Below are 13,390 nucleotides of genomic sequence, written 5' to 3'. Positions count from 1 at the left end.
TTTTGTCACTTTATTACGCCCAAGATTCGGTCATCTAAATTGACTTAATTAACAAATCCATACCATAAAATATGAGGAATTCAATCACAATACATAATCAATTAAAATACCACAATATCATTGAAACAAAGGCACTAGTATTAAAAGTTAAAAAGACATGATTAGCCCTAACAAGGAGTTTAGTTACACATAATAAAACTAAAACTAAAAAAGAAAAGGGAAAGAAGAAACCGAAAAAATGCTTCTTGAAGTAGCCTCCTATTTCTCTCTCCAGAATTGTCTATGTTTCTAAGAGGATAAGAGGTCTATTTATAGGCCTAGGAAAACCCTAGAGCCTTTAGAAAACCTAATAAAATCGGATGATAGCCTCCTAGTCCGATCGATCCTACATATGTGCTTGAGCGCTGCTGCGCTCGAGCCTACTTCTGGTGCGATCGATCCTAAATCCAGCTTTTTCCCAAAATTGGTCATTTATGCCTGAAACTTCCAAAAGTGCTTTCTTTTCCTTCAAACACCTAAAAATAGACAAAAACACAAAAAGAAAATAGAACAATACAAAATAACAAAACTAAGAGGTTAACATACGTAAATTAAGGGGCTAAAATATGTGTATTTTAGCACTTATAACACCCCCAAACTTACATGTTGCTAGTCCCCCAATACAACACTAAAAATAAGAGGAAACGAAAACAAAAACTACTCTATCTCCACTGTCGTAGGAAACACGATTACATTTAGCATATACAATAAGCCTTTAAACCCCTAGGCATCGCTAGTAGGACGAATGAAGTCTTGTGAGGGTTAAAGTATCACAAGCTCAAAATGGTGTAAAGTGAACTAGCATATAAATATGAAGCTTCCAAGTAGTTCCAATATGCAATATCTCAAATTCCACTGGTATCCTCATCAAAACTATGGCATGGAGTCAAATTATTATTTTTCTTTTTGGTCTGGCGATGCAATGTTTTGTTCTCTTAAGCTTTCTAATTCAACCATGTAACGAGTGTTAAGCCAATGCATCCCAAACCATATGGTTTTAAGGCATTAGGTGTAAGCACCCCTAAGGACTTACTAACTTGAGTCATTCAACAAGTCACCCAGTTTTTTTGTTTTTTTTTTACAACTCATGCCAAAGTATCATTCAACAAGTCACCCAATTTCACCCAAGACGTAGAAACATACACATCAAGCTCACATGTTGTACCCACAATTTATGTGCTAATATGCTTGTGTCAAATCAAATCAAACAGGTGAATTCCTTATATGCCCAAAGTAAGTAATCAAACTTATAAACTCTATCTTCTGATCATGTGTTCAAGATTTTAAACTCACCAATGAAAATCAAATCACTATGTTTCAGATCAAAAAAAAAAAAAAAAAATTAAGATAGACATGAGTATGCACTTTTTTTTCTTCAAAAACAAAACAAAAATAGGAACAAAGTGTGTGTAAAGTGTCTCTCATACCCCCAAACATAAATGACACATTGTCCTCAATATGTATATAGCATGGAAAGATCTCACCTGGGAGATGGGGGAAACTGGCTGGAATGGTGATGAGTGCCAAATATTGCATATTTGGGCCTCCTTAATTTACATTAGTTAATCCTTTAGGTGTGTCTTAATCTAATGTTCTGTGTTAGTTCTTTGTTTTTAGTATTTTGTAGGTCGATGAAGAAAAACTGCACCTTAAAAGGGAAAATTGCAAAGTCTTGAAGAAAGTTGGAAAAAGAGCAATCTGGAGGCTTAGGATCGAGTGCACAACCCTACACTCGAGTGCATGTGCGCTCAATCACAGATGGGTTGCGCTCGAGCGCACCCACGTCCACAAGCCAACAACCAGCGCATGAGCGCTCACTACAAGAAATCTACTCATCGGGGGCGACTTATTAAGGGCGACTGTAAAGTCGACGCTAATGCTTACCTATTAGCGTCGACTTTTGAAAGTCGGCCCTAATAGTTGAGTATTAGCGTCCACATTGAAGTGGACGCTAATAGTCGACCGAAAAGATAAATATTAGCGTCCACTTTATAGTGGACGCTAATAAGTCGACGCTAATATACTAGCGGGAATTATACCAGAGGCGGGAAAACTATTAGGGGTGACAAAAATAACTATTAGCGTCAACTCAAAGTGGACGCTGATAATTAAGCATTAGCGTCCATTAGAGCGGACGCTAAAACGCTCGTACAAACATTAAAAAAAAAATAAAAAACAAATTAAAATAAAAGCTCAATAGCGTCCACTCAAAGTGGACGCTGAAAATATATTATTAGCGTCCACTTTGAAAGTGGACGCTGAAAATTGAGCTTTAGCATTCACTACTGTGGACGCTAAAGAGCTGGTACAAAAATAAAAAACAAATTAAACTAAAAGCTCAATAGCGTCCACCAATAGTGGACACTGATAAGATATTATTAGCGTCCACTTAAAGTGGACGCTGATAATTGGGCATTAGCGTCCACCAGAGTGGACGCTAAAATGCTCGTACAAAATAAAAAAACAAATTAAAATTCAAGCTCAATAGAGTGGACGCTGAAAATATATTATTAGCATCCACTCAAAGTGGACGCTGATTATTGAGAATTAGTGTCCACTAGAGTGGACGCTAAAACGCTCGTACGAAAATAAAAATAATAAAAAACAAATTAAAATAAAAGCTCAATAGCGTCCACTCAAAGTGGACGCTAAAAATATATTATTGAGAATTAGCGTCCACTAGAGTGGATGCTAAAGAGTTTGTACAAAAATAAAAAAATAAAAAACAAATTAAAATAAAAGCTCAATAGTGGACGCTAAAACGCTCGTACAAAAATTAAAAAAATTAAAAACAAATAAAACTAGAAGATTATAGGTTCAATTGAACATCTAAAAATGATAAAATGTCCTTTATACCCTCAAAACTTTTATAAAATTATAAATTTTCTCTTAATTTGAAATTAAAACTTTTATAAAATTAAACTCTAAGCATTCAATTCAACTCTAATAAAAATGAAAAATTAGTTTGATCGAACATTCAATTCAACTCTAAGCATTTTATATTATATTAGTGTATTAGTTATATTGATCGTGATACAATTAATAGAATTTAACATGATTGAACGTTCAATCGAACATCTGATAAGATCAATTCTGATCGATACTAGTACATTAGTTCGATCGATCGTAATGCGATCAAATGATCTATTAAACTCTTTGGATTTTGTATTATCTTTATATATTAGTTAGATCAATAGTGACAAGTTCAAGAAAATTTCACCCTTTGAACATCGAATTTGATGCAATATCCCCCTCTATTCGGGTTTGGCGTTAAAATGTTAAATTACTCTATATCTTAAAAATTTAAGCTAATAATTAATTATAAGATAAATATCACATTAATGATCTTTTATACTAAAAATTTATTAATTTTAAATTTGTAGTTAATATTTTAATAATAAAAACATATTTAATATTTGACTCATCGCACATATAATTTGATGCAATATCTCCTTCCATTAGGATTTGGCGTTAAAATGTTATTTCCCAAAAATTTACCTCCAATAAGATGTCATTATTTATTTTATATAAATTATCGGATATTCGATCGATCGTGATAGGATTAAATGATCAATCAAACTTCAAACAAATTAAAGGTTCAATCGATCCTAGTGAATTAGTTCGATTGATCATGATAGGATCAATTATCAATCAAACTGGACACAATTGAAATTGAAGGTTCGATCGAATATCCAATCGGTCCTAGTGAATTAGTTTGATTGATCGAAGTAGATTAGTCTAATCGATAGTGATACAATCAAATGATCAAGCGAACTTTATACGATTGTAGGTTCAACCAATCGTCCAATCAATCATAGTGCATTAGTTTGATATAACGTGCTAGGATCAAATAATCAATTGAACTTGACACATTGAAGTTTGATCGAATGTGCGATCAATTGTGATAAAATCGAAGTATCGATCTAGTCTAATCGATCCTAGTGAATTGGTTTGATTGATCGCGATAGGATGAAGTGACGATCAAAATTGAAACAATTGAAATTAAAGGTTCGTTCAAACATCTGTTTGGTCCTAGTGCATTTGTTCGATTGATCATGATAGGATCAAATGATCGATCAAACTTGAAACAATTGAAATTGAAGGTTTGATCGAATATTCGATCAATCATAATGAATTAGTTCGAATGATCGTGATAAGATCAAATGATTGAAACAATTGAAATTGAATGTTTGATCAGACATCCGATTGGTCCTAGCTAGTGCATTCGTTCGATCGATCGTGATAAGATCAAATGATCGAACAAACTTCAAACAAATTAAATGTTCGATCGAACATTTAATTGAACTCTAAGCATTTTATATTATATTAGTGCATTAGTTATATTGATCGGGATATAATCAATAGAACTTGACATGATTGAAGGTTCAATTGAACATTTGATAAAATCAATTTCGATTGATACTAGTACATATTAGTCTGATCGATCGTAATGTGATTAAATGATCTATTAAACTCTTTGGATTTTGTATTATCTTTATATATTAGTTATATCAATAGTGATAAGTTCAAGAATATTTCTCCCATCAAACATCGAATTTGATGCAATATCCTCCTCCATTCGGGTTTGGCGTTAAACTGTTAAATTACTACATATCTTAAAAATTTAAGCTAATAATTAATTATAAGATAAATATCACTTTTTTTTTTTTTTTGAAACATAAGATAAATATCACCTTAATGATCTTTTATATTAAAAATGTATTAACTTTAAATTTGTAGTTAATATTTTAATAATAAAAACATATTTAATGTTTCACTCAACGAACATATAATTTTACGCAATATCTCTCTCCATTAGGATTTGGCGTGAAAATGTGAAATATATATTATCTTAAAATGTTCAATTATTAATTAATTATAAGATAAATATCACGTCAATTATCTTTTACCCTAAAAATGATAAAATGTCCTTTATACCCTTATATCTTTATAAAATTTTAAATTTACCCTTAATTTTAATTAACATTATTTTTAAAAAATTAAAATAACTTTTAAAGAAATTTTTTTTTTGAGGAATTTAAAAAAAAAAAAAAAAAAAAAAACAAAACAAAAAAACAAAGTTGGGTCACCCGTTAGAATTAGCGCCATCTATTGGCGCGTTTCTGAAATTTTCAGTCCATATTTTTTTGACCAAAATCTCTAATCACCAAATTCCCACCTCCTTCATCACCCTCTCACTCTCACTCTCTCTCACTCACTCCGGCGCACTCAACATAGATTTGTGGATTTGGAAGCTTGGTTTGCATTCTTGGCTCCCAAATCCATTTCATTGCTTAGATTAATTAAACCTTTATATCCTGAAATTTAGTTTGTCCAAATCCAAGGATGGATTTTCGGATGAGAACTTATGCATTTGACTTGATACGGACGAGAGGTTAGACTGGAAAATTGTATGGTTGCATCAGCATGTGAGGATTTGGTATACTTCTTTTGTTATTTGACCAAATCCTGAGCACACCAATATCTGGCATAGTGTATAATATGATGATTTGGATGTCTGCTTTAGAAAGTTTGGTAACTTTTTACTTTACTTTTCTCTCTCTTGTTTTCTGTAGAAGTATCTTTGTTCTGGTTAATGTCTGTTTCTCTGACGTAACTGTCACTGATTTACTTCAGGTCCTTAGTCAACAGCCTGCTTAAAGAAATAGATCTTTTTCAGGTCCGTATTTCGCCTCAATTTCTTATAGTTTATTTTTAAAAAAAGAAATGATGCTCTTCTCTCAGTATTCTTATGATTTTTTGATATATCAATGTCAGTTAAACTAAACTGGTTTTATGATTTTTCTATGACTTGTTCACTATTATTTCTGTATATAAACCTGCTTGATGTTGTAATCTTTAGTATCATGTGTTGGAAAATATTGCACCAGATAGAATTTGTAGTTGGAGCGACAAAATTTGTAGTTTGGCCGATATTTTTCCATCACATGGGGGACTGGAAGTTGATTAAATTGCTTATAAGGACAGCTTATTTTTGTTATTTTAATACTCACCCTCTGCTTTACCATGTTTTTTTCCAGATTCAGCTCAAAGATTAACATCATTGTACCTGCTACTTTTTCTTAATCCTTCATAGTCTTACATTTTCTTTCCAATTTTCTAATATGTTATGAAAGTACTTAACAGGAAAGACCTCGTCATTGCTTGTTATTGTTGTACTTTCATATTAATTTGTGTTCTGGAATTTATTTCTCTACCTGTGGGTTGGAACTTTTTCTCTAATGCTGTAATTGTTTTGTTGTTTTTTGTAAGGAATTGACTATTACATAATCATTGTTGTTGACATGCTTTCTTACCACTCTGTTAGCATATTAGTTAGAGTTACTAATGTATTGTTCCCTTGACATTTTTCCCTTCTTCCCTGTTTTTCCAGATATCACTAAGCCTTTCAAGCAGCTTACTTAGTGAGGCAAAGACCGAGAAGTATAAGGATTTGCGTGCTCTTCTTCAACTCCTTTCAAGCCTTTGTTCAAAAGATCTGGTATACTTTTCCTTTTTTCTTTTTGTTTTTTCTAATAAGTTGAAACGTTGGAAAGGGTATTGTTTACCTTAAGGTTTTAAGTGATCCTTATTGGGAAGCATTGAATATTGCAGGTTGATTTTTCATCAGATTCTATTGAGACACAGGGCACAAATATATCTCAGGTAATTTCAGTTTGCAGTTAACATACATAATTTCTATAGGCGGCATCTAATGAATTGCCTAGCAAACAGAAAGTAAAAGATTAGAAATGAAATTTCTTATGTATTGGTCTTGCAGGTTGTTTGTTTTGGTCTTCACATAGTCACCCCTCTGGTATCTTTGGACCTGCTGAAATATCCTAAGCCATGTCATGATGTAAGCATTTGTATCAATCATGAAAGAAAAAACCCTGGTGTTCTTTTTTGAAGCTGATATACTGTGCATTTTTGTGCAGTACTTCTCTCTGCTATCACACCTCTTAGAGGTTTATCCTGAAACAGTTGCACAACTAAATGGAGAAGCCTTCACTCATGTACTTGGCACTCTTGATTTTGGTCTTCACTACCAGGTAAATAGTAGCATGCTTTATCATGTATGACATTGAAAAAAATAATAAATAAAGACCATGATGTCAATTGGGTAACATATATAAATATTGCTGTACATATCTGTATATAAATGTCTTAATCAATGACCACTGTAGTCTTCATGGACCCTACCCTTAATAGGTGAGCATCAGGTGGAAAGGGGATTCTGTCTGTGTTGGATAGGAGGGGAATTGTGTTGTGGCCTCTGGGGGTTATTGCATTCCTCTATCTGTACAATTTGACATTGCTTTCTTACACAAGAAACTTCTTTACTATATATATATATAGATTAGGAACTTTCATGTGTTGTACTTGTGGCTGAACTTTTTTGGTGAATTTTGTAGGACACAGAAGTGGTTGATATGTGTCTAAGAGCTCTGAAAGCTCTTGCTTCCTACCATTACACTGAGACAGTTTGTGGTAAAACGGGCTTGGGCTTACATATTTCTGGACTTAAAGATCCAGGTGGAAATTTGCAGGAAGGCATTTTGAGCCGGTTCCTTCATTCATTGCTGCAGTTACTCCTCTTTGAGGATTACAGGTCAAAGATTCACTTTATCTTTATTAAGGTTTTGGTTTTGATGATTTATACTCTATGTCTATATACATCCATATGCATATATAGCACGCTTGTATTGGACACCCCTCATAGTGATGCTAGAGGTGAATAAAGTTTTGTAATCACACTTCTTTGAACCAAAAAAGAAAAGAAAAAGGAAGAAAAAGGGGAACATATATTTGACAAGTACCCATGGGATTTCTGTACAAAATGCTAGTGAGGGACGCTCAGTGCTCCATTCAACAGAAGGGAGATATCTTCTCCTCCACACACGCCCACATCCATGCATGCATGCACACATGTACTTATCCATACATCCACTTAATGGGCTACCTTTTTGCTTTCTTTTCTATCATATTCTGAAGTGCTTATTTTATGATTCAGCCCTGATCTGGTCAGCAGTGCAGCAGATGCTCTCCTTCCTTTGATTCTTTGTGAACAAGGCCTATATCAGGTATTCTCTCTGAGTTTTTGTGCAACCTGGCATTCTATTTCAATTCACAGTATAGTTTTGCGAGATCCATGTCCCAACTTGTGTTAGTTCTCAAGCATTCATTTGATTTAGTAACAAAATTTAATCAACTTCCAGTCCCCCATGTGATGGAAAAATATCGGCCAAACCACAAATTAGTCGCTCCAAGTTTGGATTTGTAATTCAGACCCAAACTACTGGAGGTGATTGTAAGAGCCTTTTTTGCTTCTAGTGCCTGTTTTGTTGCTTTTGGGGTTACTTAATTGTGGAGTTCTGTAGCAGATGAATCCACTTGAGTTCAACATATGTTTTTTGAGGTTTTGAGTTGATTGTAATAGCATGTTGTTTGTTATAGCTGCTGCTGTATTGAATAAGTAGATAATTGGTAAGGCTTCTTTTATAACACGAAGAGGACTCTGAACACGAAGAAAGTCGTTAGAATAGAATGGTAACTTTGGCTCAATTGATGCAAAAGTAGCACTATTTCTAATTTGTTTAGTCATAGTCAACATAAAAAATTATACAAATGGTTAGGATCTGCTGCATGTTGTAAATCGTTTCTTTTGCAAAATTGTAAAAGTTAATAGTTCCTTGACAAAAAAAAAAAAAAATGGCATTAAGTCATAAACCTTATTGAAGAAGTCTGCAGCTCTAAAATATCTTTCTGGTTGTGTTGGGTAACCCAAGATGAGTTAAAATCAGTATATGTTGGCTCATCATGACTTGCTTAAACTGTATCTTCAGTGAAGAGGGTGAAGTAGCTCTTGATTGAATATCCTTTTTGTTATTAGTCATTCTGGACTTATATTGCGTAGAAAATTTGGATTGTAAGGGAGGATAATTCCATATTTTTGGGTCATGTTGTATTTGGAATTGGAGGAAAGTAGGTTCTCTTTCCTCCTGGTCTCTCTCCTTCCAATGTACCTTCCCACCAAATGGTGAACAAATTATTTGACACCTAACATTCACTTAATTAACTAAAACAACAGTCATTTCTCAACAGTGCTAATCAGATCCTAGGTTTTAATCCAAGGTTTAGTACTAAAACTACCACAAAATTGCTTTCCAAGAAATAAGCTTAATGACCTCATTGTAATGACAAACGTCATAGATGTAAAACAGATAGAAATGTCACTTCCTTTGAAATATCCAGCAAATGTGAGATATCAGAAGTACTTTGAATATAGACTAATCTATTTGTCATGATCTTTTTTTGAGCTGGTTACCTTGAATAATCTCATAAAAATAATTGTCACAAAGAACTGTTTGTATGATGGTAAGTTTGGCATCAGTATAGTTGGCTTCTCCTGTATTTTAGATTGTCTTCATTTAGTTCAAGAAGTTGAACTTAATTTGTTGTCTGTGATGTTAATAGCATCTTGGTGTGAATAATATGTATAGAATTTTCACGTTTTCATTAATTTTTCTATTTATATCCATATCTTTATTTAATCCCACCTGATCTTATCATGCTTCTATCTGTACTAATGGAACTCTTTGCTAGACTACTGCCTGAGAGATAAATTTACTGACCTATTTTCAGCTTAGGGGTTCAGCTGTTTTAGGTCTACGTATCTGCTTTCTTGTTCCTTGTTCTCCTGTTCAGAGTTTATTTCTTTTGTTACTGTCTATTTGGTTTATTCGATTTGTCTACCGCTATCAAATTGTGGATGCTGCAAGGTCATGTGATACAAGTGCTGCCATATTTTTTTGAATTGACAGTTGGAACAATTTAAGAGACAACTGATGTTGTCCCTGAATGATGATAATTCATCAGTAAGATTTCCTAACTTATCAATCTTGGTTATTCATACTTTCCATGATTTAAGTTTCTGTTCCTTCTCAACATGGACATTTTGTGTGATTTATATGGATCTATGTATTGATCATTGAGCGTTTTTTCCTGGGACGCTAATTAGCTAGTGTTTTGATTGAACAGCTAGCTGAAACTGTTGATATTAGAACCTGTGGAAAAGCAACTTGGTAATGGCGTTATTGCGTGCATCTTCATATTTATCCTTTACAAATTAGAAAATCTTCCTTTTGGTGTTTTGAGCATGTTCTTTTGGACATTGTGAATTGTAATGTTCATATTTCTCTTATCGGCAGACTGAATTTTTGTATTTGTAATCATTTCACTTTAGATTTTTCAATTTGATAAGCAATATGCATGGCTAGAAACTTTTGGTTGCCTTTTTGGTATTCTTTTGTCATGACTTTTTTATTGTTTCTTTTCATTAGGATCATTTATATATCTTTTCAATATGACCTCGGCAAATACCTCCTTGTTCTTCTGCAACTACTTAGCAAGCTTCTCCACTACAACCTCGGCAAATAGCTCATTGTTCTTCTGCAACTACTTAGCAAGCTTCTCCTTCACCCTCCGAGCATACCCTATTTGAGATTTGGAAATAGAGGAGTAAATCGGAGCACCACTCTCCGACATTCGAGGAAAAGGTTCGCTTATTCTCAAACCCAGCTCAGCCGCGTGCTTTTCCGAAGTAAAACATATCTGTGAATCTTCGACTAAAACCTTAGAACCTTTTACCGATGATGAAGCCTCCTTCATCCCAGGCAGAGAAGAAGAATAAGCATTTCTAGACCCTAAAAACCCCCCGACGTAGCAACCCTTTCGCCGGAGCAGTCTTAACAGGTTCAACCTCCTTCCCCGGAACAGCACCAGCTCCCACCGGAGGAGCAGAGACCATCATCGGAGGCAGTGGAGAGACAGGGGTACTCACCGGAGTCAACAACCAGTTCTGGGTATTCTCCGGCACCAGAGCAGCCTTCGTCGGAAATACAGGGGCCGCCGCCATATCAAGAGACACAGACCCCGACGCATATCCCTGTTGAGGTAACTTTGGATGCACCTCCGCCAACAATAGCCCCACGAACGAAAACTCGGCATCGTCACTGGAAACCCCGGCGAGACCACCAGCGACCAGCGCACATGCCTCAGATACGCACGCCTCCCTACGATCGGCCAAAAAATCAAACTCTCCCGGCGAGGCAGACCCGCACTGTTGAGACTTAGGCAAACACTTAACACGACGCTTCATACCCCTGGGCCAACCTGACTTGAAATATCCAGCGTGTTTGGGCTTAAGGAGAGACCCAAACTCAAGGCCTTGTACGCTTTTTAAAAAAGCAGATAAAACCCATCGTTTTGTCCTTAAGGGTAATACACCCAGCCCAACTAATAGTCCTTTAACTAACCCAGCTAGGACCCGACCCAAAACAGAACGTAAAAGACCTAGCATCGTCTTAGTCGTCTTCTTCTCCTTCTTCGTATGATCAGCCGCCGGGATAGAACATGTAATAGGATTAGCAGGATCCGGTGACTCCAACTCCAAACAATCCACCATCACCCGCGACTCATACTCACCGTACCAGGGCTCAAAAGAGTCCTTCACCGGGAAAAGATCAATGAGTTGCAAAGATGTTACCCTCCTCCCAAAGGGAGGCTCCTTAGAACCAGACGCCAGTCGAAGAACCTCTGTAAAGGAGCGCCCAGGATGACATCCAGAGATGGATTCTCCCAAACCAAGCTTGATCTACGTCCCCGGAACAGGGTGCACAGGGGCTGGTGGACCCAACAACCTCCGCAACTCATTTGCAAAACGACGCCATCCCCTCCCACCACGGCCCGCAGGTAGCCAAATGATTCCTTTACGACCTCTCTCAGCAAAGACGGCCACCTCCAAGAAACTACCTGCCTTATTAACACCCCCATGCACCATCAAAGCCTTATCGCCCTCGCGGTATGACTTGGCAATATCAACCTTCAACATAGATTGACTCGCCTCCTCAACCGTATCCACCAACCAAGAAGCACAAGGGTGACTCACGAAAATTACCCCTATGAACCCTTTTCTCTTTTCCTCCAAACGAAGATCAGGACACCCTTCCTTCGCTGACAGGCAAAAGGATTTCGCTTCTATGGAGAAGCGCCGTTCCATTGCGGCTCACCAGAGCCTAGCGCACAGTGCCGCTAATAGTTAACCATCAGCGTCCACTATACTTTGGACGCTAATGGTTGATTTTTTCTTTTTAGGACCATTAGCGTCCACAAAAGTGGACTCTAATAGTTATCTATTAACGTCCACTCCATGTGGACGCTACTAGTCCACCATCAGCATCCACTTTGAGTGGATGCTGATAGTGGAGCACTAGCGTCGACTCTGCCTTCCGTTGACTCCAGCTTCAGCGACAAAAATCCACGACTTTTAGCGTCCACATTGTCAAGGCTAAAAGTGATCATTAGCGTCCACTTATAAGTGGACGCTGATAATCACACAATTGATCATTAGGGTCGGAAAATTAGCATCCAACCCATTAGCATCCAAAAGTCGACAATGTTGTCAACAGTGTCCACTTTAGGACTTTTAGCATCCAAAAAATGTTGCCCCTAAAGACCTAAATTCTTGTAGTGGCTACGCTGCGGAAGAAGAAACGCATGCACGAGTGCGATTGAGCACACTAGCCAGGCGCTCAAGTGCACTCGCATGGTTTGAAGGCGGCCAAACTCCTTTTCCAAGCCAAATTAGTTTTTCAGTCTTATTTTGGGACTAGGAGACAGACCTCCTATTTTCCTAGGATTACTAGGGTTTCTAGGACTCTCTTAAGCCTGCTAAGCTTCAAGAAAAGTAGACAAGTCTTGAGTTTAGTTTTTTCTTTCAATTTAGGTTTAGATTTTAGTTTTCAATAATGTGGAGCTAAATTCTTAACTAAGGTTGGGGATGAAGCCTTACCAATGAAGAACAATATTGATTGCTTTTATGTAAGTCTTTATTTATTCGATTTTATTGAGTTTAATATTTCAATTGTTTTACTTCTTTTCAATGTGGGGTGATTCATAGATATCTTTTGTGATTCAAGGATACACTTGATGATTTGAGATAATTTCACATAATTGATTGCTTGATTTTATTTGCCTAAAAAATTGGATATCCCTTGTGATTTGTTCTTCGGATACATTTGGTGTTTCAATTGAATTTGGATTTCTTTTGTGATTTGTGCAATGAATGCATACATGGGATGGTGGGATGGTTTTGATTACCTGTTTGAAGCATAGTAAAACATATCTAAGATTTTAATTGTGAGAACTTCGGATTAATATTGATGAACATGAAGTCTGTTGTTATGATTTGGTGAGTGTCGATTCCACAACCATAGAATTTTGTCTTTTAATTTACTTTATTTAGTTTATGTTTTGTCTTTTAATTTTAAAAACCCCAAAATTTCAATCC

General features: G+C 35.9%; 1 protein-coding gene across 1 annotated transcript in view; it reads left to right on the top strand.

Moving 5' to 3' along the window:
- The window catches only part of LOC132169608 (uncharacterized), a 21,647-nt gene extending 11,319 nt beyond the window's left edge, over positions 1-10,328 (top strand). The window contains exons 3-11 of the mRNA XM_059580620.1: positions 5,677-5,719; positions 6,434-6,541; positions 6,655-6,705; positions 6,821-6,898; positions 6,978-7,091; positions 7,455-7,651; positions 8,054-8,123; positions 9,864-9,917; positions 10,081-10,328. Coding sequence (XP_059436603.1) covers positions 5,677-5,719; positions 6,434-6,541; positions 6,655-6,705; positions 6,821-6,898; positions 6,978-7,091; positions 7,455-7,651; positions 8,054-8,123; positions 9,864-9,917; positions 10,081-10,128 — 763 coding nt within the window. The 3' untranslated portion in view covers positions 10,129-10,328. The remainder of the gene's footprint in view (positions 1-5,676; positions 5,720-6,433; positions 6,542-6,654; positions 6,706-6,820; positions 6,899-6,977; positions 7,092-7,454; positions 7,652-8,053; positions 8,124-9,863; positions 9,918-10,080) is intronic.
- Positions 10,329-13,390: the final 3,062 nt, after the last annotated feature.

The sequence above is a fragment of the Corylus avellana genome, chromosome ca2 (genome assembly GCF_901000735.1).
Source record: "Corylus avellana chromosome ca2, CavTom2PMs-1.0".
NCBI lineage: Eukaryota > Viridiplantae > Streptophyta > Magnoliopsida > Fagales > Betulaceae > Corylus > Corylus avellana.
This window is presented reverse-complemented; position numbering and strand designations above follow the sequence as displayed.